Source organism: Orycteropus afer, unplaced genomic scaffold (assembly GCF_000298275.1).
Source record: "Orycteropus afer afer isolate SDZICR_OR568_19922 unplaced genomic scaffold, OryAfe1.0 scaffold00021, whole genome shotgun sequence".
Taxonomy (NCBI): Eukaryota; Metazoa; Chordata; class Mammalia; order Tubulidentata; family Orycteropodidae; genus Orycteropus; species Orycteropus afer.
The window spans coordinates 13,979,170-14,003,481 of record NW_006921608.1 but is presented as its reverse complement, the minus strand read 5'-3'; the positions used below and the strand labels follow the sequence as shown (position 1 = coordinate 14,003,481).

At 36.5% G+C, this 24,312-nt stretch overlaps 1 protein-coding gene across 1 annotated transcript in view; it reads left to right on the top strand.

The window, feature by feature from the left end:
* Window positions 1-24,312, top strand: part of VPS13B (vacuolar protein sorting 13 homolog B) — a 1,115,876-nt gene that overhangs the window by 225,550 nt on the left and 866,014 nt on the right. Inside the window, exon 16 of the mRNA XM_007934836.2 lies at window positions 16,052-16,233. Coding sequence (XP_007933027.1) covers window positions 16,052-16,233 — 182 coding nt within the window. The remainder of the gene's footprint in view (window positions 1-16,051; window positions 16,234-24,312) is intronic.

The window sequence follows — 24,312 nt, the reverse complement described above, 5'->3', positions numbered from 1 at the left end:
TTCCAACTTTTGAAGGAATCTCCATAGTGTACCATTTTACAGTCTCACCAGCAGTGTATGAAAGTCCCAATCTCTCCACATCCTCGCCAGCATTTGTTATTTTCTGCCTTGTTGAACTTTGCTACTAGTGCTGGAGCAAGATGGTATCTCATTGTTATTTTGATTTGCATTTCTCTGATAGCTAGTAATCGTGAGCATTTCTTCATATGTTTGTTGGCTGATTGAATATCTTCCTTGGTGAAGTGTCTATTCATGTCTTCTGCCCAGTTTTTCATTGGATTGTTTGTCTTTTTGTTATTGAGGTGTTGGAGTTTTCTATAAATTCCAGAGATAAGTCCCTTGTTGGATATGTCATTACCAAATATTTTTTCCCAATCTGTAGGTTCTCTTTTGACTCTTTTGGAGATGTCTTTGGAAGCACACAAAAATTTAATCTTTAGAAGATCCCAATCATCTGGTTTCTCTTTTGCTGCTTGTGCATTTTGAATTATGCTTGATAGTCTTATTTATGCCATATATTAGGGCCCCTACATTTGCCCCCAGTTTTTCCTTGAGGAACTCTAGTTTTGGTTTTCACATTTAAGTCTTTGATCCATCTGGAGTTCGTTTTTGTGTATGGTGTGAGGTACAAATCTTGTTTCATTTTTCTGCAAATGGATCTCCAGTTTTGCCAGCACCATTTATTAAACAAGCAATGTCTTCCCCATTTAATGGATTTTGGCCCTTTGTCAAAGATCAACTGACTGTAAGTCGATGGGTTCTTGCTATTCTTTTCCAAATTATTCCACCAGCATTAGTATAAATGTATTGCCCCCTTAAGGAACAACTACCCACCCCTTTGCTGTTCTTCTCACAACTAAACCAAAAACCAAACCCACTGCCATTGAGTTGATTCTGACTCATAGTTACTCCTATTGGGTTTCTAAGGCTGTAAATCTTAAGAGAAGTAGATTGCTTCATTTTCTTCCCGTGGAGCAGCTGGTGGGTTTTAACCACTGACTTCGGATTAGCAGTCAAGTGCCTTACCCACTATACTACCAGGGCTCCTTTTTTCGTTACTAGTAACTAGTAACAATTTTTGGTTTCTGTATATTTACTTACTTCATAAGTGAATTAATACAGTATTTGTCCTTTTGCAACTGACATATTTAACTCAACCTCATGGTTTAAAGGTTCATCCATGTTGTGCATGCATCGGAATTTCCTTTCTCCTTATGACTGAGTAATATTCCATTGTATATAATATTTTATTGTATGACTGTATCACATTTTATTTATCCATCTTTCTGTTGATGAATATTTTGATTGTTTCCACAATTTGGCTTTTTTGAAAAGTGCTGCAGTGAACATTGTTATTCAGGTTGCTGTTTTTCATTTCTTCTGGGTTTATACTTAGGATTAGGGTTCTGGGTGATAACATAGTCTTGTGTTCGGTATTTTGAGAAACTGTCAAACTGGTGAGACTTCATTCTCTTTGCTTCTTTTGTATGTGGTTTCTTTTAGCTGTTTGGACTTAATTTAAAGTAGCTTATTTAAAGTCTTTGGTAAGTCCAATATCTGTGCTTCCTCCAGGATAGCCCCCCCCCCATGTGTATTGGCCATACCTTAATGCCTTTTAAGTTTTTGTGAAAACAAAACAATTTTAATATTTAAATTTGGCAGCCTGGAAATCTGCTTCTCACTGGTCTGTTATTTATTATTCCTGCTTGTTGTAGAAATTGTATTTTTGTTTAGTGAGTTTTTCTGAATTTTTTAAAATCTGTATTTTTTATTGTGTGCTCTGGTAGCATAGTGCCTAAGGCACTTGACTGCTAACCAGAAGGCAGGCAGTTCAAACCCACCAGCCACTCCTCGGAAGGAAGGTTGGGCAATCTACTTCTGTAGTGATACTCCCTTGGCAACCCAAGGAGGGGTCGCTGTGAGTCGGGACTGACTCGATGGCACACAACAACAACGTGACCACTGAAGTCTCTGTTCCAGTACCTTAGTAGTCAGCCAGTGTTTCAATAGAGATTTTCTTAAAAGCCTGAAGCCAAACTCAAAAGCCAAAAAACTCCATTCTTTGCAGATAGGCCCTGTGTGTGTATTGGAGAATGTCTTCAACATACACCCAGGTGGTTTCCAACTCTACCTAATCCTTTTCTTTCTGCTTAGGGCCTTCTCAGGTCTTTGTCCTACATGTGTGCAGCCCTGGATATGCATGTATTCTTCTAGATTTTCATGAATATCTAGGAGCTTTTCAAGTCTTTATTCCCTAGAGCATCTAATTTTCCAACCTATCTTTCAAAGTTTTTGGTTAGACTACTGTTTGCCTCAACTGTTTTCCATTTCCTGAAACAGCAGGGAATAATATTTCTATGTAAATGTTTGGAACAAATGTGTCTGGATAACTGCCCCACCATTTGTGGAGTTCTGAGTTAGGACAGATAAAACAAGCCCTTTGAGTTGGTCCTTGATGGAACCACCAGACAGGTCAGAAAAACAAGCACAGTTATTCGTGAATGAAGTCTGTTTTGTTCCCTCTCTAATGATACTTGTAATGAGAATATGGACTATTTTCTTCAGGGTCCCACTGAGCTGCGGAGCTGAGGTTGAGATGAGGATAAATTAATACTTCATAAAGCTTATTCTTTTTGCAAACTTGAGCTGAATTTTCTTGACTAAGAATTCTCTTGTTGCTGGAGGCTTTTAGTTTGTTTCTAGTGTATTGAAAAAGCTAACATTCCTCATAGTTTTTTGCCAGCCTTTTCATTGCTTTTATGGCAGGATGAACTTTTGGAGTTCTTTACGGTGCCATTTTTGCTGATCTTATTCCTCATTAGGGAGATTTTAAGTACAATTTATTCAGAAAAGAGATGAATAATGGTTTGATAATCCACAGTCACAGAAAGGAGGCAGTTGGATGTATTGCTAATACTGATGTCTTAACTATTCATTTTTCTTTAACTGAATACCAACATGCATAGCTGTTGATTTGATTTCAGCTCATATTGTCCCTGTAAGACAGAGTAGAACTTCTCCATAGGGTTTCCAAGGCTATTAATCTTTATGGAAGCAGACTTCCACCTTTTTTTCCTGTTCTCCTGTGGAGTGGCTGATAGATAGCAGCAAGCTCTGTAACCACTAAGCTTTACTTTTTAGAGTAGTTTTAGATTTGTAGAAATATTGGGTAGAAAGTACAAAGAATTTACTGAACACTTTTTCTCTCTCTGCATAGTTTCCCCTATTATTAACATCTTTCATTGGTGTGGTACATTTGTTACAAACTGTGAACCATTATCAATGCATTATTTATTAAGGTATAATTTACATTAGGGTTCACTCTTTATGTTATATACTTCTATGGATTTGACAAATACAAAATATTAATATATCCACCATTTATTATTCAGTTTTTCTTTTTAATTAGTTGCTGTTGAGTTGGTTCTGACTCATAGTGATACTGTGAACAATAGAAGGAAACACTACCAGATCCTTGGCTATACTCATAATCATTGCTATGCTTGAGCCCATTGTTGCAGCTCGTATCCATCCGTCTTGTTGAGGGTCGTCTACGTTACCAAGCATGATATCCTTCTCCAGGGACTGGTGCCCTCTGATAACATGATCAAAGTATGACAGAAGAAGTCTGGCTATTCTTGCTTCTATGGAGTATTCTGATCACATTTCTTCCATGACAGATTTATTCATTCTTTTGGCAGTCCATGGTATTTTTAGTATTTTTCACCAACACCACAATTCAAAGACATCAATTCTTCTTTTGTCTTCCTTATTCATTTACAAAGAGGCAGGAAGGCTGCATCTTCTGACCTCCTCTACCCTCCTCCCCCCCACAAGAGGAAGACAGAATCACCATCAGTAGCCTCAAGGCCTAAACCTGTGAGGCCAGACATGCCACCTCCCTCCAGCCCTTTCACCAACCCTGACACCAGACATTCCTCCTGTGGCACCCACCACCTCTCTGCTGGGTTCAAGAATTTGCTGTAGTGGCCACACACAACTCACAGATTATAGATAGGGTTTATTAGGGAAGCAACAGGCTACGATTCAAGTTTAGGAACATGCTCAGTCTCTCTCAGCCTGCGATCTCTCAGCCCACAGTCTCTCTCAATCTCTCTCCCAGCAGTGCATGCCTCTCAGTGTCTCTCTTCCAGGAGTGCATGTCTGTCGGTGCCTCTTTCCCAACAGTGTGTTTCTTGCATCTCCCAGCTGGCAGTGAGAGATTGTTTCTGCCTCTAGGAGGGCTCCTTTTGAACCTAGCAGAGTGGCCAAACTCACCAATCTCAGCATCAGAATTTTATACACCTGAGTGAGTGAAGTTCCCAGAAAATTACTCCTCGCAACAGAAATACCCCAGGTGGATAACTTTAACAATCAGGAGCTATTCAGTTGCTCACAGCAAATTTCATCACGGAGTTTACAAAGACTTATGGCTAGGAAAGCCACACTATGTAATTTACTACACCACATTCACTGTCCAGCTCTCACATGCATATGAGGGTATTGAAAATACCATGGCTGGGGTTCACGCACATCTTAGTATTCAAGGTGAGATCATTGCTCTTTATGACACTTTAAAGAAGTCTTTTGCATAAGATTTACCTGGTATAATACATCATTTGATTTCTTGTCTGCTGCTTCCATGGATGTTGATTATAGATCCAGGTAAAATGAAATCCTTGACAACTTCATTCTTTTCTTCATTTATCATGATGCTGTTTATTGGTCCAGTTGTGAAGATTTTATTTTTCTTTATGTTGAAGTGTGTAATCCCTACTGAAAAGAGTAGATTTTATCTTCAACAGTAAGCGCTTGAAGACTTTTTCACTTTCACCAAGCCAAGGTTTGTGTCATTTACCTATTTCAGGTTGTTGATGAGTCTTCCTTCAATCCTGATCCTTCATATAGTGTAGCTTCTCAGATTATTTGTTAAGCATACAGACTGAATAAGTCCTATGAAAGGATATACCCCTGACACACACCATTCCTTATTTTAAACCATGTGGTATCCCCTTGTTCTGTCCGAATGATAGCCTCTTTGTCTATGTAGAGGTTCCTCCAGAGCACAATTAAATGTTCTGGAATTCCCATTCTTCACAATGTTATCCATAATTTGTTTTGACCTATACTGTCAAATGCCTTTGCATCGTCAGTGAAACACAGGAAACATCTTTCTGGTGTTCTTTGCTTTCAGCCACGATCCATCTGACATCAGCAATTATATCACTTATTCCATGTCTTCTGACTCCAGCTTGAATTATGGCAGTTCCCTGTTGATGTTTTACTGTAACTGTTTTTGAATTATTTTCAGCAAAATTTTAGTTGAGTGTAGTATTAATGATATTGTTTGGTAATTTTCACATTCTGCTGAATCACCTTTCTTTGGGATGGGCATAATAATGTTGATTGGCTTGGTAGGTGTCTTCCAAATTTCTAGCCAGCAACAGTTGAGGGCTTCCAGCATGGCATGTTTGTTGAAACATGTAAAATGGGTATTCTTTCAATTCCTGAAGCCTCATTTCTTGTCAGTTCCTTCAGTGCTGCTTGGACTTCTTCCTTCAATACCATTGCTTCTTGATCTTAATCTGCCTCCTGAAATGGCTGAACATGGACCAATTCTTTTTGGTACAGTGACTGTGAATTCCTTCCATCTTCTTTTGATGCTTCCTGCATCATTCAATATTTTGCCTATAGTATCCTTCGATATTGCAACTTGAGGCTTGAATTTTTCTTCAGTTCTTTCAGCTTGAGAAATACCAATTGTTTTCTTTCTTTCTGATTTTTTAACTCTAAGTCTTTGCACATTTAATTATAATACTTTATCTTCTTGACTGTCCTTTGTAATCTTCTGTTGAAATCTTTTACTTCCTCATTTCTTCCCTTTGCTTTAGCTACTCTCTGTTCAAGAGCAAGTTTCAGAGTCTCTTTTGACATCCGTTTTGGTCTTTTCTCTCTTTTTAGTGGCCTTTTACTTTCTTTAAGTATGATGTCCTTAATGTTATCACACAATTTGGTCTTCAGTCATTGGTGTTCAGTGTGTCAAATGTATTCTTCAGATGGTCTCTAAATTCAGGTAGGATATCTTCAAGTCGTATTTTGATTCTCGTGGATTTGTTTTAATTTTCTTCGGCTTCAACTTAAACTTGAATATGAGCAGCTGATGCTCTGTTCCACAGTTGGCCCCTAGCCTCGTTCTGAATGATGATATTGAGCTTCTTCATCCTCTCTTTCCATAGATATAGTTGATTTGAGACCTGTATATTCCATCTAGCGAGGTCCATGTATATAGTTACTGTTTATGTTGTTGGAGCTCTGGTAGCATAGTAGTTAAGGCATTTGACTGCTAACCAGAAGGCTGGTGGTTCAAACCCACCAGCCACTGCTCGGAAAGAAGGTTGGGCAATCTACTACCGTAATGATACTGCCTCAGAAACCCAAGGAGGGGTTGCTAAGAGTCGGGTCGACTCGACGGCACATAACAACAACAACAACATGTTGTTGGAAAAAGGTATTGACAACGAATACGTTGTTGATCTTGCAAAACCTATCATGCGTGTATCTGTGGAGTCGTTTCTGTCACCAAGGACACATTTTCCAACTATTGATGCTGCTTCTTTGTTTAATCAATTTTTTTTTAAGTTTTATTGCCCTAACAATTCTCTAGGCTCCACCTGTTCATTTATCCTACCCTCTCTAACTCTCCACCCCACCCCACAATGCCCTAGCAAACAGTGATTTTTCTGTTTTTCACTTCCTTATACTTTTTACTTTTTCATAATTACATACAGATGGAACCATGCAGTATGCAGCCCTTTTGAATTGACTTCTTTCGCTTCCAAAATGGATTTAAGTTCTTCCATGTCTTTTCATGACTTGATAGCGTATTTATTTTTACCACTGAATAATACTCTAAGCATTGATATACCAAAAGGATTTTTGGTGGTGCTGTCATTAAAGGAGTGGGCTGGTAACCAAAAGGTAGGTGGTTCAAACCCACCAGCTGGTCTGTAGGAGAAAGATGAGGCAATATGCTTCCGTAAAGATTTACAGCCTTGCAAACCTGATGGGATATTGTATTCTGAACTATAGTGTAGCTATGAGTTGGACTCAACTCAATGGCAGTAGTTTTTTTGGTTTGTATATACCATAGTTTGTTTATCCATTCATTTATTCAAGGACACTATGATTGTGTCCAGAATTTGGCAGTTATGAACAGAGCTACTATAAATATTTGCACACACGTCTTTGTTGAGAGATGTTTTCAACTTACTTAAGTTATACTTAGGAAAATGATTGGTGGATCATGTTTAGCTTTTGAAAATACTTTCCTACTGTCACCTGAATGGCATCCAAAAAATGTATCTCTCTCTCACTGCCATCGAGTCGATTCGACTCACAGCGACCCCTCCTTGGGTTTCCGAGGCTGTATCACTACGGAAGTAGATTGCCCAACCTTCCCTCCGAGGAGTGGGTTTGAAGTGCCAGCCTTCTGGATAGCAGTCAGATGCCTTAGGCACTACACCCCTGAGCTCCCAAAAGATGTATAGTGTTACCTAACTATTATTTAATTCACAATTCCTTTATGACCTGGGATGTTGAGCATCTTTCTTATACTTATTTGCCATCTGTGTATCTCCTTTGGTGAGATGGTTATTTACATATTTTGCCCATTTTGAAAATTGAGTTGTGTTCTTATAGTTGTATTTTAAAAGTCCTTTGTATATTTTGGATATTAATCCTTTATCACATGTGTATGTTTAAAATACATTTTCTAATCTCTTGCTTGTTTTCCTGCTCTTAACCCTATCTTTGGCAGAGAGGATGTTTTAGTTTGAACGGATACTAGCACCAGTCCTTCTTTAATGCATCTGCTTTCACTGTTGTACCTGAGTATCAGTGCTGAGCCTGAGGTTACCTGGATTTTCTTCTATGTTATCATTTAAATGTTTTGTAGTTTCGTGTTTTACGTTTAGGTTTATGACCGCTTTTGAGTTAATTTTTATGAAAGGTGTATGGTCAGTGTCTAGATTCCTTTTTATTTTTTATTGTTATGTGTGAACATGCAGTTTTTCTTGTAACTCTAAGAATAGGTCCTCAGAGTTTTTACCTCACCACTGTGGTCTTTTTTGAGCCATAGGCAATTCATCAATTATAAGTTAAGTGTTCTTGCCATTTCTGTCTCTTACTTTGAGCTAAAGCTCTTGGGTATCTGCTGCTGGTGGGCTCTGATTCTCTCTGTGCTTCTTGTTCCAGTTCTTGGAGACATCAGTTCTTTCTTTTTTTAGATTATTTATTTTAACTTATTATTAAGATTTAAGTGAGAGTTTACAGAGCAAATTGGTTTCCATTCAATAATTCATATAACATTGTTTTGTGACATTGATTACTATCTCCACAATAGAATAACATTCTTCCCTCCCTGTGGTTACCATTTCCCCTTTTCCTTCTTTTCTATCCATTCCTACATTTGAAGCTTTATCCCTAGGCAAATGCTGCCCTTTGACCTCATATGGTTGACTGTTCTGAGGAGTGCCTTCCCTCCTGGTTGTTATTGCTCACCTCATAGGCTATTTGTTGTTTGGCTGAAAGTTGAGCCATGTGGGTGAATTCACTTCTAGGCTACAAGGGTGACTAAGGGTCATAGTCTTGGGGTTCCACCAATCTCTATCAGGCTGGTAAGCCCGGCCTTTTTATTCTTTTGAGTTTTGTCCTACAATTTTCTCCCACTGTATCCTTGATCTCCTATTGCGATCCCTTTCATAGTGCTTGGCAGTGGTAGCTGGGCATCATCTAGTTCTTCTTGTCTCAGGGTCATGGAGCCTGAGGTTCATATGGTCCACTAGTCCCTTGGATTAATTGTTTCCATGTGTCTTTGGTTTTCTTCACTCTTTTTTGTTCTAGACAAGGAGAGACCAGTAGTTGCACCTGACCTGGCCACTCAAGCTTTTAAGACCCTAGTCATTACTCACCAAAGTAGGATGTAGAACAATGTCCCTGTGGTCTGTGTTATGCCAATTGACTTTGATGTCCCCCTTGACTATGATACTGACCTGCAGGCCCAGTGACTCATTCCCTTAAGGTGTTTGGTTATGGCTGAAATGTTTTCTTAACTTTGTTCTCTGTTAGCTCTACTATGTACATGGACATATTTGCAACATATTCAGATACATATGTAGAAATCATGTGCCAGACTTACATATGTTTGTGAATATAGTCCCATTTGTCCACTTATATCAGTAGAAAGTCATCTTGCCTTTCTATTTATGTGTCCACTTATAGATTGTCGTTGTTGTTGTTATGTGCCGTTGAGTTGGACCCTACTCATAGCGACCCCTCCTTGCATTTCTGAGGAGCTGTGGTAGCATAGTGCCTAAGACTCTTGATTGCTAATCAGAAAGGTGGTGGTTCAAACCCACATCCACTCCTCGGAAGGAAGGTTGGGCAATCTACTTCCGTAGTGATACCGCCTCGGAAACCCAAGGAGGGGTTGCTATGAGTCTGGTCCAACTTGACAGCACATAACAACAACAACAGCATCACTACAGAAGTAGATTGCCTAACCTTCCTTCCGAGTAGTGGCTAGTGGGTTTGAACTGCCAGCCTTCTGGTTAGCAATTACGTGCTTTAGGGACTACGCCACCAGAGCTCTTGTATGTGTGGATAAGTGTTTGTTATTACTGATAATTCAAGATTGTGTGTGCAATGGTGTTTACCTTTGTTATCTGTAACTCTTGTGTACCCTCTATTTCTTTCTTTTCCTTAGTAGTATTGTGCTCTTTACCTATTTATTTTATTGTATTTTTATTTTGCTTTTCCTTTCACCTAAATTAATATGTATCTCTTACCTAGGTCATAATTTTCCTCCTTCTTCCCTATGATCCTTGGTAACTATCAAAGAATATTTCTTTCCTTGTAGAAACCTTCCCTTGATTTTTAATAATAGTGGACTCATGCAATATTTGTCCTTTTGTAATTGACTTATTTTACTTAGTATGTTCTCCAAGTCCATCCATGTCATGAGATGTTGTGCAGATTCTTCATTATTTAATGTTACATAGCATTCCATTGTGTGTATGTACCATAGTTTGTTTATCCATGATACAGAACATTGTCTATGTAGACTGTATTGTGCCGATTGATGTCCCCTGAGAGTATGGTCCTGAACCCCAGTGATTCATTCCTTCGAGCTGTATGGTTAAAGATACCAGTTCTGTCTCTGTGTAAGTGTTTGTGTTTGCTATAAGGATGTCCATATATATACTAAAGCTAATGGTGAAAAGTTATGTTAACTTCTTAGCCACAGCCAAACTCCTCGAGGGAGTGAGTTGCTGGGCCTGGGTGTTCAGGCCCGTGGTTGCGGAGGACATCAAGTTCAATTAGCATAACATGGTAAATAAAATCATCCTACTTCGGTGACTAGTGACTGGGGTCTTCATAGCTTGCGAGTGACAATCTAAAAATGTATTTGGTTTTTCCTGTCCAGAGCAAAGAAGAGTGGAGAAAATCAAAGGTACATGAAACCAATTTGTTCAAGCCCTAGGGACCATGGGAACCTTAGCATACAAGACCCTGAGACCAGATGGTGACCAACTGCTACTGCCAACCACTCTGAAAGGAATCACAATAGGAGATCCTGGATAGAGTGGGAGAAAAAATGTGGAAGAAAACTTAAAATCATAAAAAATACCAGGCTTACTGGTTTGATAGAGACTGGTGAAGCCTCTGAGACTGTGACCCCCTAGCCACCCTTTGGGCCTGGAATTGAACTCACTCCTGTAGCTTACCTTTCAGCCAAACAGTGGATAGGCCTACGGGGTGAACAGTTGCATCAGGTAGGTGCACTCAGAACAATCAACCATAAGAGATCAGCAGGGCAGCATATGTGTGGGGAGAAAGCTCAGAGGACAGGAATGCATAGGAAAGAGGGAAAAGGGAAGAGAGCTGTTACAATGTGGTGATTGCAATCAATGTCACAAAATAAAATAGGTATCTACCATTGAAAGGACAACAAGCTTATTCTGTAAACTTTTACCCAAATCATAATAAAAAGTTTTTTTTTTTTTTTTAAGAAGAAATATCAGTTCTTTGATTGATCTAGGAAGAGTAGTTGATTTTCAGTTTCTTCACATTTTCCTTGTTATGAAGATAGGCTTGATAACTTTCAAGTTCTTTTATGTATCTGACCAGAAACTGGAAGTTTCCTAAGTGAATTTTGTCATGATTTCATTGTTTACTTTCCAGATATTTATAGTTACTTTCATATTAGTAGTGTCTAATTCCATTGCCTTCAACAACCATACTCTGTATGATTTCAGACCTTTTAATTTTATTGAGATATGTTTTATGTCTTAGAATATAGTGTACTTTGAGGAATGTGTATTCTACTGTTGTTGGTTGAGATGGTCCATAAACCAGTTAGGTTAAGTTCATTGGATGTTGTTATAGATTGAATTATGTTGCCTCAAAATCTGTATTAAAGTTCTGGCTCCTGTATCTGTGGATGTGATTGTATTTAGAAATTGTACTTTTCTTGTGTTACGTTAATATGAACATACCAGAGGGTGCGTCCTAAATCTAATTAATTCTGAGTTAAAAAAAGACATAGAGTAGACACAGGCATACATACAAGGGAAAGAGAGACAGGTATAAAAGGCTCTGATTGGATTTTTAGCCAACAACTATGAGAAAATAAATTCTTGTTCTTTAAATCCATCAACTTACAGTATATTTGTTATGACAGTACTAGGTAACTAAAACGATAGTTGTTCCAGTCTTTTTTTATTCCCTACAGATTTTCTGTCTACTTTTTCTATCAGTTATGAGACTAGTATTACAATCAGCAGTTTTGTATATTTGCATAGGGCCTAAGGCACTTGACTGCTAACCAGAAGGCTGGCGGTTCAAGCCCACCAGCCACTCCTCGGAAGGAAGGTTGGGCAATCTACTTCCGTAGTGATACCCGCAACTGCCTTGGAAACCTAAGGAGGGGTTACTGTGAGTCAGGTCTGACTCAACGGTACATAACAACTACAACAACAATTAGTTTGTGTTAACATATTTTGGAGGTCTGTGGTGTACATAAGGAGCTCTGGTGGTGCAGTCGGTAAGACATTTGGCTGGTAACCAGGTTAGTGGTTCAAACCTGCCAGCTGCTCTGCAGGAGGAAGATGAGTCAATCTGTTTCCATAAAAATTTACAACCTTGGAAACCCACTGAGGGTCGCTATGAATTGGAATTGACTTGATGGCAGTGGGTTTGGTTTTTAGGGGTGTATATGTGTAGTTGTGTTTTATTGACTATGCAAAGGCATTTGACTGTGTGGATCATAACAAATTATGGATAACATTTTGAAGAATGAGAATTCCAGAACATTTAATTGTGCTCAGGAGGAACCTGTACATAGATAATTATATTAATAAATAATAAATAAAGTAAAAACTTACAGCGATTTACTATTACTTCCTCTTGCCTATATTTTGTTCTGTTGTTATACGTTTTACTTTTACATGTTATGAACCTCACAATACTTTATGATTTTTGTTTTAAATAATAATTTCAGAAATCTCCTTAGAAGATCATTAAGAAAAAATATTTCTTTTTCTTTTTGTATTTAAAAAAATTTACCCATATATTTGCCATTCCCAGCATTGTTTGGATTTCTTTGTTTAGATCTACATTTTTATCTGGTATTACGTTCCTTTAGCATGAATGGTTTGACAGTTTTGTAATGCAGGTATACTGGTGAGGAATTTTTTCCAGTTTTTTGAATGTCCGAAATGTCTTTATTTCAGCTTATTTTTGGAAGTTTTTTTTTTCCTGAATGTTGGATGCCCTGGTGGTATAGTGGTTAAAGAGCTCTTCCGCTAACTGAAAGGTGGGTGGTTTTAACTCACCTGCCACTCCACAAGAGAAAGAAGTGGTAGTCTACTTTTGTAAAAATTTACAACCCTGAACCCCTATAGGACATTTAGTTCTACTCTGTTCTATAGGGCTGGTATGAGTCAAAATCTGAATTTTAGATTCTAGGTTGATAGTGATTTTTTTTTTCCCTTTTAGCATTTAATTATTGTTTTTCTCTTATCTTTGGTGTGTACAGTTTCTGATGAGGAGTCTGGTTTCATTTTCATCTTTGTTTCTCTGTGTGTAGTGTAGTTTTGTATCCTCAGAATGCTTTCAAGATTTTCCTGTTTAAAACTGGCAGTTTGATTACGATGTGCCTTGGTATGACTTTGCCATAATTTTATGCAAACAACACTTGACTTTTATGTTTGTTTACCAACCAAGCCTTCTCCACCAGAGGTATTTTCATAAGCATTACAATTCCAGTTTTTCTTTTTTTTACATTGCTGTAAAAAAAATAATTGTAGGACATTCACAAAAATACCTCCTGGGGTAAGGGAGCCGTTGACAAACAAACGTAGAAGGTATATGTTATTGCATAGAAATGTGGTATGTTTCTTTGTCATGTTGTTGTTGTTATGTGCCATCGAGTCCAACCTGACTCATAGTGACCCCTCCTTGGGTTTCCGAGGCAGTATATCTACGGAAGTAGTATTGCCCAACCTTCCTTCCGAGGAGTGGCTGGTGGGTTTGAACCGCAAGCCGTCTGGTTAGCAGGCAAGTGTCTTAGCCACTATGCTACCAGAGCTCCCTTCTTTGTCATAGGATTCATTAAATTTCTTAGATCTTTGGTTTATAGTTTTCTTATAACTTTGAAATATTTTGAGTATTATTTACATATATATATATATTTATATTTATATTTTGGATCCCCTCCCCCATTTCATCATTTCATTCCTCTGCCTGGAGCTCCATCCAGTTACATCAAGCAGTGAAGTTTTGAGATTGCCTGATTTTGTTCCATAGCTCTTTGTCCTTTGTCCGGTGATTTCAGTCTTTTTTCATTCCTTGTTCCTTGATCTGGGACCTTCCTTGGAGACATATAAAAGGCATCACAGAATTGTCATTTAAGGGGGTGAAAGGGAAAAGCATTTATCTGTACACTTCTGGGCTCTGTATTCATGAGTGCAAAGTAGTTCCCTCTGGTGTCTCAGATTGCAGGGTCGCCTGAGACAGTGCCCGCAAAAGTCTATCTAGAATTTTTCTACACAGCTGTGGCTTGAGTGAGAAGTGTAGCTGAGAGACTTTTGAGTTGATATAATAGAGATGTCCAGTACTGTATGTGTGGATTAAAAATAAAAAACAAAACTCCAAGTCACTGTCCTAGAGTCAAACTTGGATTTCCAAGGTAGTATCACTACAGGGAAGATTGCCCAACCTTCCTTCTGAGGAGTGGCTGGTGGGCTTTGAACCACCAGCCTTCTGGTTAGCAGTGAAGTGCTTTAGGCACTACACCATCAGCGCTCTTATATGTGTGGATAAGTTACAGAAAATGATAGAAGGTAGTGGATTGTACCTTTTAGGAAAGAACGAATGACTGAAGCTACCATAGGAGCATCCTAACAAAATGTCTTAGTTTCTTTTTTTTTTTTTTACTTTTATTATGGTTTGGGTAAAAGTTTATAGAACAAATTCATTTTCCATACAGCAGTCCATACTGTCTTAGTTTCTTCATGCTGCTATAACAGAAATAATACAAATGGGTGGGTTTAAAGAATGGAAATTTATTTTCTCACAGTCAAGGAGGCAGGAAGTCTAAGTCAGGGTGTTGGCTATGTCTGTTCCTTCCTTGTCATTACCCTGTTGTTTCTTGGTTCCTTAATGATCCTACACGGCATCTGTCTCCCTCTGTGCATGTGTTCTAGTCTCTGTGTAGATTTCTGCCTTTTTCTTTTCCTGTCTTTTTGTTTTTGTATAACTTACAAGTGATTAGGTTTAAGACCTAATACACTGGTAAATACACTGGTAAGATCTCAAGTGAACAATTGATTACTTGCATCACATTAGATTGCATTAGGGAATGTGATTACGTTATACTAGATTGCATCCACAAGTATAGAGGGTGGTGGGATTCCAACACTTATTTTGTGAAGACACGATTCAATCCACAGCACAAGATTTTTCTTCATTTTCTTTTTCCTACCTTTTGTTTCTCTTTCTTCTACTTTACTTTGCATTTTAGAAAATTAATCATCTAGTTACTTGTGCCTACAGAAATTATTTAAATGCTTTCTTACTTTGAAACTTTATTATTTGGATAACTTAATTATATGAAGCACCTCATTCAAAGATAGAATAAGACACTCTGTATTCCAGGATAGAAACATATTCCAGGATAGAAATTTTAAAAATAATTTTTCCATGCCACTGTCAGGTAGGAACCATGGGTATACTGTAAATAGTTCATGAGAGAGGAAAATAGGAGAGAAAATGTAGGCTAAGGGGTTATGGACCAGATTCCAAGTTTTTCTACTTATTAGTTGTGTAACAGTCAATAATTTAATCTCTTTGTATCTTGGCTTCCCCATCTGAAAAATGAAAATAATGATAGTACATCTCTTATTGGATTTTTATGACAAGATTCAGTGAGTGATTAGAAAACATTTAGAACAATGCACAGCTAACAAACCCTCTATAAATATTGGTTGCAAACCAAACCAAACTTACTAACATCGAGTCGATTCCAACTCATAGTGACCCTCATTGGGTTTCCCAGGGTGTAAAGCTTTATGGAAGTAGATCGCCTCATATTCCTTCCATGGAGCAGCTGGTGAGTTTAAACCTCTGACCTTCTGATTAGCAGCCAAATGCTTTACCCTCATACTACCAGAGATCCTTTAGTATTAATTTTATTGTTAATTTTGTTATTAACTTGACTGAAAAATTGTAATCGATTAAGCAGAATATATGCATGCAAATGTATCTTTATGGTCATATCCTAATTTGTAGTTTTATATTTTATCATAATTTTAAGAGTTTGTAAATAGTAAAAATTTTATTTAATGTTGACCAAGTTTCATGTCTGTTTGACTTAATACTGGTTTAAACTATGCTGGAAGTACACCTTTTTCTTCCCTTGTAAATTAGTTCATTTAGTATATCTCTATAAATGCTATTATGTTGTTATTTTATTTACTTATGTTTTATACAGGTCCAAACGATCTCAGGTTCCTATAACTGAAGGCATATTTGAACTTCCAAATCTCACAATTCAAGCTACAAGAGCACAGACCCTTTTGCTGCAAGCCATATATCAAAGTTGGTCTCATATTGGAAATGTCAGCTCTTCAGCAGTGAATGAAGCTTTGATGAATGAAGTCTTCCAAAGTATAGGTAAGAGCACAAGCTTCCTGACAAGTATATGGAAACTTCTTATTAGAGGTGACTAATATTTTATCATTCAAATCCATATGTCTAGCACACTCAACTTAAATTGTAGTGTATTTCTGTGAAAGTAGGTATTTATAGCTCATGTATAAAATCCAGGATATAAGTTAAGCCATCCAATTTTGTTGCCTGGCATCAATTTCTGGATGTATTTTATAGTTGCAAAATATTATTTTTCACCAACTCTTTGTACAATTGACACTTTAGCCTTTCATGAATAATTTTTGAGGAAGTAATATATGTATGTTTGAAATGATAACTGAATCAAATATAGATACAGTATATTTGATTTTCTTGGTAAAGTGAAGTATAATTTTTGCTCATAATAATTTAAGAGCTGGTAAGCAAATTTTCTCATTTATAAGAAAAACATTAATCTTATATTCTTAATGATTTGAGTAACTGCTAAAATAAATTAACTTTTGGTGTCAGAATAACATATAAGAAAGGTTATCTTCGCCTTGTCACTTACTTTATAGGTAAACAAAAATTTACAGAAGTTTTGTTCCATTTTAGTTATATCAGTTCAAAATGGTCATGTTATTTCTGTCAGTAACACAAAAGTAGTTTTATTAGGTTACTATAATTGTACTTAAAGTAGTAACATTTCCAAAATTTTACTTTGTTAAAACAAAACAGTGTTTTATTGTTTTTATATAATGCTTTTGAAAGTTGTAGTTTTAGACCTTCCATTGGGGAATTATATTACAAACTCAAAAAAAAAAAAAAAAGGCATTATAATTAGAATATTCTGATTTGATATAATCAGTGACTAATATAAAGTTTTTAATTGTTTTGCTGCCAAATAATAATAGACAAATATTCTAGAGGTTCTTAACTTGAAGTTTGCAGAATGACTTTGAATTCTCTGAGTCTCCTAAGAGGGTATACAAATTTTACTCTCTCTATATATACACACACACACGTGTGCACACACGTGTGTTGAATTGATTCTTTTTATTAATGTAGTGAGTCTACCCCTCAGAAAGTGTTTTGATTTACATCTATTTTTTCTTACATTAACATTTTAATGTAATTTGCCTTTTAATAGTAAATTTAATACACTTATATCAGTGTGATTTTTTTTTTTAACCTGGTTTCTATTATACTTTTTTTTTCCCCTTTAGTACTGTTTTTGCTATGCTTCAGTTTTGTAATTGCTGTTCTTTCTAATTCCATTTTCTTCTTGCTGCTTATTTAGAATTTATCTATTCTTATTGAAGCCTTGGAAACCCAAGGAGGGGTCTCTATGAGTCAGATCCGACTCCACGGCAGTGCATTGAATTATTACTTTTAAAAATATCTGATGCTATTTTGAAAACAGTTTGACAGTTACTTAGAGTTAAACTTAAAGTTACTCTATGACCCAGCATTTCTATTCCTAGGTATATATCCGTGAGAATTGAAAATCTACATTCACACAAGATCTTTTACATGTGTAGTCAACAACAGCATTATTCATGTAGCCTAAAAGTGGTGTAGTGCCTAAGGCATTTGACTGTTAACTAGAAGGCTGGTGGTTCAAACCCACCAGCCACTCCTCGGAAAGAAGGTTGGGCAATCTAGTTCTGTAGTGATACTGCCTTGGAAAGGAGGGGTTGGTATGAGTTGGATCTGACTCAATGGCAGTGCGTTTGGTTTTGGTTTTGGTTAAAAGAGGAAATAACAAAACACTCCATCAAATAATCACTGGATTAATAAAATGTGGTATATCCATAAATGTAATGGATTAATAAAATGTGGTATATCCATAAATGTAATGTTACTCATTTGTATAAAGGAATGAAATAGTGATACATACTAAAATATATATAAACTTTGAAAACATTATGATAAATGAAAGAATCCAGACCCAAAAGGCCATATAATCTGCATGTGTCAGTTTATATGAATTGCCTTGTTATTGTTGTTGTTATGTGCCGTCGAGTCAAACCCGACTCATAGCGACCCCTCCTTGGGTTTCCGAGGCAGTATCACTACGGAAGTAAGATTGCCCAACCTTCCTTCCGGGGAGTGGCTGGTGGGTTTGAACCGTCAGCTGTCTGGTTAGCAGGCAAGTGTCTTAGCCACTATGCTACCAGAGCTCAAAAGAGATAGGAAATAGACGATTGAATGCCAGGGGCCAAATTGGTGTTGGGAGATGAGAGTGAGTTCCAATGAGTACAAGGTTTCTTTTTGGAGTTTTGAGTGTTCTGGAATTAGATACTGGTGATGACTACAATCATTCATTGTTTCTATTTTGTGAATGAGCTTATGAGAATTTAAAAAATATATCTTTGTGAGTATAGTATTATATGTTCTTTAATGCTACAAATAATGAATCTTTCACCCCTAGTGTTAGCAAAAATCGAAATAAAGTAAAAATAAAAAATTTTAAAAGTTTTATGTGAGTGCTTCTTAGAGCTTCGATGTGGTGCATTGAATTTTATTAATCTGCTTGCTAAGTATAGATCTTAATGTAGTAAATAGCTTACCACCTCTGTCAGGCATTAAGAACTTTTTCACTTTTCAACGGTTTAAATTAGGAGTGATCATTGAAGTGGAGTGTGAGATATGGATTCTTAGAAAGTCACGTTGTTTCATTGAGTTTCAATTAATTTTCCCATTTGTAAAATGGTAATAAGGATATCTTCGTATCTACTCAGAGTTCTTAGGATTGTCAAATGTGGTTTTGTTTCTGGAGTTGATTTGTTGTTCTTGTCCTGAAAGTAGATTCATGTTGGAATCATCCATATGGGGATATTATCCATGGAGGTGGTTATAGGATATAAGGTTCCTGAGACTGAGATAATCTCTGTTTTAATTGGAATCTAGGTTATAAAATGTTTTAGCCAAGAAGACAAAGGGCAAAGCCAAATTCAAAGAGCAAGGCAAGAAAGCAAGTAAGGGTAGTGAGTAGTGAAGTTAATGTGAGCAGAACAAATTCAAGACATTGGTTAGCTCTAGTTGTTTAGACTTAGTGAGGAAAGTGTGCACTGGTGCCCCTTTAATATAGTTGTATACAAGAGGTCCCACCAGGCTCCCAGAAATCTGTTACGAACCATAATGAAGGATTTTGCTAGGGATTACAAAGAGGAGTGCAGCAGTAGATCTGTAAACGGATATGACAATGCAATGGGATAACAGAAATCTGAAATCCTCATTTTTCATCTACTCTTCAGATACTTTACAGCTGTTTACTATGCCTTTTCCCTCTAGTGAGTTGTATAATGTAGGTTTGAATACCATAAAACTTACTTGAATAGTCTGAATTGGCTCACCTTTTTTAAGTTGCTGTTTCTCATGCATTTATTTAATTGGCTTCTTACCAGTAATATTGATGTTGGCAAGTTACATATCCTGCTTTACAGATGGGAAAATTTATGTTCAGAACAATTTAGTGTTTTTCTTAAATATCATCCCAGAGCTATTCACTGACTAAGCTTGTTTTCAAAGCCAGGATTTTGGCCCTTTGTGTTACTATTATTTCTGCTACACGAGAGTACCTTTGGTAAATGAGGTCAGTAATAGATTATGATGATTAAAATCTGCTACTCTACCAGAAATTACTTAATAAAAGAATAGCTAATATTGTAAATTTAATTAAAATAAAGGAACTATTGTATCTTTATGCAAATAAAACTGTTATCTATCTGTTTATTTATTTTGCAAACTGTACAACCCTCTCACATATAGTTTCCTATGAACACTATGCACATTATGTGCATGTGAGTGTTATTTCTGTGGTCACATTATATGAGAAAATATATGATATAAGAGATAAAGAGAGAGATTAAAGTTTAGACTAAGTATATTTTATTAGGATTATTGAAAAAATATAAATATATACACCTACATATATTAACATAAATAATTCTGTTTTCTTGATAGCACTCAGTGGAAATTCAAAACCTTGGCATTTTGCCAGAAGGTAAAATACAAAATCACACATAGCTTTGATTTGATTTGGAAAACAAAGACCTGCTATACCACCTTTTCCTTATTCATATAGTTCATTATTTCGTTGACAACCCCGTTCTATTAATCTGCTATTTATGGGGAAATTACTTACAGACTTTAAAATGTGTGCTAAAGGTGATCAAATAGACATTTGAATCCCTCATTGAAGTGATGTCTTGATGTTAAAATAAAAATCTACTTTGTAGAAAGTAACTGTAAAACTATTTTATGCAAGATTTCATATGGGATACCTTAATGGTTGAATAATAAATTTTACCTCATAAAAATGAAATTCAATAATACAGTAGCTTTCTCAGCTCAGTAGCATCTGGTCTATTCTCATGAGAGCCAATATTTTCCAACTCATTAGGATCATGTCGTTCTGTATGTCGTCAACATTGACTTAGCCAAGCTACCTTTACTTACATAACCGCCAAACTATTAAATAGGTCTCTTGTGGAGTGAAGTCAAATATTCCTCTTACTTTACTTTTGCCTTAGAAGAAAGGAAGAAAATGTACATACTGTAACATTTAAACATCTGGTCTAAAACCACATCAGTATAACTCTGAGCAAAGTTACAGATTGGATATTCTTCCCAGGTGTGCATATAAAAAGGGTTTTGGAGTTGTCGAATAGTTCTTTAACCACTTAGGAAAAACACTGAGGTATAGTGATGTGCTTTTTCTGTTCCTTTGTTTTCAAATTAGTTTTTTTCCCCACATCAGAAAGACCCTTCTAATGTATTCTAAATGCATATTGTTGAGCTGTTGTTAAACTTTGTTTGCCAGATAGAGGCATTAAGTATAAATTGATGCTTGTCTAAAAATAAAGATGAGTAGAGTTATATTTGCATTCAGAACTATGAATAAGACTTAATGACATTTAAATAGGAGGGGGGAGAAAAAAGACTTGTGAATCTCGTTTTAAAGTGCTGCTACATGAAGTTTGGGTAATATGAATGTTTTTGAACTTAAAACTTGTATTTCACTTGGATTCATGAGTGCAGAGCTTATATACAGAATATATATTACTAAGAAATGAATAATTTATATAAGGTTTAAAAATTGATTTGCAGTGTTATGGGGCATGCTTGTCATAATAAATTTTGTCTCTTTATTCTCAGATATTTGATAATGTTTGTAAGTTTCTTTTTAATGAAACATCGTGACATAGGAATGGGTATTTTAGATAGGATTTTTAAAAAAGAGAACACATCAGGCACTGATGAAATTGAAAAATAATTCTTGGTAAGAAATAATACCTTGAATGTGGAAAATGTGCATGTACAAAGTAGTAATAAGAGTACTAGTGTGTCTTAAATTATAATTAAGTATATTTCATTGGATTTTTGAAAAGTAAGCAGTGTATATTTTTAGTATATTTGTCAGTCTTACAAAAAAATCTTTAACAAACTGTGTGAGACAGTGTGTTTAATAAGGTAATAATAATGTAATTGAAAGAGGAATGAGTTAGGTTTGTGTGGAAACGTTTCTTTTTCTTTTGCCTTTGAAGCACTGTAGCTATTCATTATTCATTTACAACCTAAATTACACTTCTTTAAATTGTATTCACTTAGTGAGCATTTGAAAAAAATATATAGTATTTAGTGTTTAAGTTAAGATCAGGTAACTGACAGGCAAAAGACATGATTTAAATCAGGGATTAGAATCATCTGTGTCAGCTATTAAAAGATTACTTTGGACTTTAAAGATGGACAAAGATTGATTAATTACATTACAGAGTGAACAAATGTCTTTTACACCTCCTCTGGCATTAATAATAAAAAAAAAGGAAAATAAGATACCTGTTTTCATAGAATAAAATAAGGCGCTCTGGTGGTGTAGTGCCTAAGGCATCTGACTGCTAACTAGAATGCTGGTAGTTCAAACCTACCAGCCACTCCATGGAAATAAGACTGGGCAATCTACTTCTGTAAAGATTTTACTGCCTCAGAAACCCAAAGGGAGGGTCTGTGAGTCAGAATTGACTCGATGACAGTGATTATTTTGAGTTTGAGTTGCATAGAATAGCATAAATTAAAAGTTAGTATGAAGATACGAGATTATACTAGTACAGAAATTTCTATAATGGTAGAATGAATTTAATTAGAAGATTTGGGAGTAAAACCACTACATTTCCCTAAGTAGATTTTTATTCTCTTGTCCAAGATACCTAATTATCTAAGGTTAGTTAAAATTGAAATATCAATCAAAATGTACATTTACCTGGGAAGAATTTTTTTAACATGTAAAAATGGCTTTGTCATTTAAGTTCCCTTGATCTGAGTATAAACTGCTGCAGGTTGAATAGCAGCTCTTTTAGCTGATTTTTAAACTGGTCTAATAATACCTCCCATATTATCTTTTCATATCTCATAGTACCTGTATTAGAATGAAATCCTGAATCAGTCAAAAATTAAAGTACTGCCTAGTAAAGTATTTGATTACATTAGAAAAAAGAACCCTAGTATTAATATGTCATTAATGTTTAATTTAAAATGAAATTTTGGTGGCAAAATTCCGTTAATCCGTTAAGCTGCAGAGACCCAGGTGAGAAGAGGGATCCCAGGCCACACCCCACAAGCAGCGATGTGGGAAGGCAGGGAGAGGACAGAAAAGGCAAAGGGGACCAAAACAGATCAAGGAGTCAGCTGCAGGGATCTAGGTAAGGGTGGATGGAGAGGTTTCCGACAGCTAAGGGAGACAAACTTGTCTGTCGGTTTGTCCTACTGTGGTGACGTTTTGCTGTGAGTCTTGGGGCTGTGCCACTGGTGTTTCAAACCCAGTGGGGTGCACTTGGCCCACATATATCAGCCCCGCTTGCAGAATGAGACAGACTAGGAAGAAGGAGGAGGCCATCCACTTCTCAAAGAATTGGCCAGGAAAACCTTATGAATAGCAGAGAAACACTGTCTGATACATTACTGTGCAACTTTATGAATAGTTCAGAAACATTGTCCAAATAGAGGAGGAAGATGAGTCATTTAGCTTAGAAAGCTGTCAAAGTAGGACTGGGTGAGAGCTGCATTTTCAGAGTAAAATCAGCCTTACTCATATGGATAAGGTAAAGCTTTCAAGACCTCCATTTGCAGATGTGGCATCACTCAAATTGAGGAGAAACAGCGGCAAACATGCATTAATAACTGGAACATGGAATGTGCGAAGTATAAATCTAGGAAAACTAGAAGTTGTCAAAAATGAAATGGAATGCATAAAGATTGATATCCTCGGCATTAGTGAGCTGAAATGGACTGGTTTTCACCATTTTGAATCAGCCAACTGTATGATCAACTATGCCAGGAATGACAATTTGAAGAGGAATGGTATGGCATTCATCATCACAAAGGATGTTTCAAGATCTGTCCTGAAGTACAGTGCTGTCAGTGATAGGATAATATCCATATACCTACAAGGAAGACCCATTAATACTACTACTATTCAAATTTATGCACCAACCACCAAAGCCAAAGATGAGAAAATTGAAGATTTTTATCAACTTCTGCAGTCTGAAATTGACTGAACATGCAATCAGAATGTGTTCATTATCACTGGTGACTGGAATGCAAAAGTTGGAAACAAAGAAGACTCACTGGTAGTTGGAAAATTTGGCCTTGGTGACAGAATAATGCTGGAACTCGCATGGTAGAATTTTGCAAGACCAACGGCTTATTCATTGCAAACACCTTTTTTCAACAAAAACGGTGGCTGTACACGTGGACTTCACCAGATGGAACACACAGGAATCATATTGACTACATCTGTGGCAAGAGTCGATGGAGAAGCTCACTATCTTCAGCCAAAACCAGGCCAGGAGCTGATTGTGGAACAGACCATCAACTGCTCATATGCAAGTTCAACTTCAAGTTAAAGACAATTGAAACAAGTCCACGAAAGCCAAAATATGATTTAGAATATTAGAGATCATGTAAAGAATAGATTTGATGGATTAAACACCAATGACTGAAAACCAGAAGAATTGTGGGATGACATCAAGAGCATCATCTATGAAGAAAGCAAGAGGTCACTAAAAAGACAACAAAAGAAGAGAAGACCAAAATGGATGACAGAAGAGACTCTGAAACTTG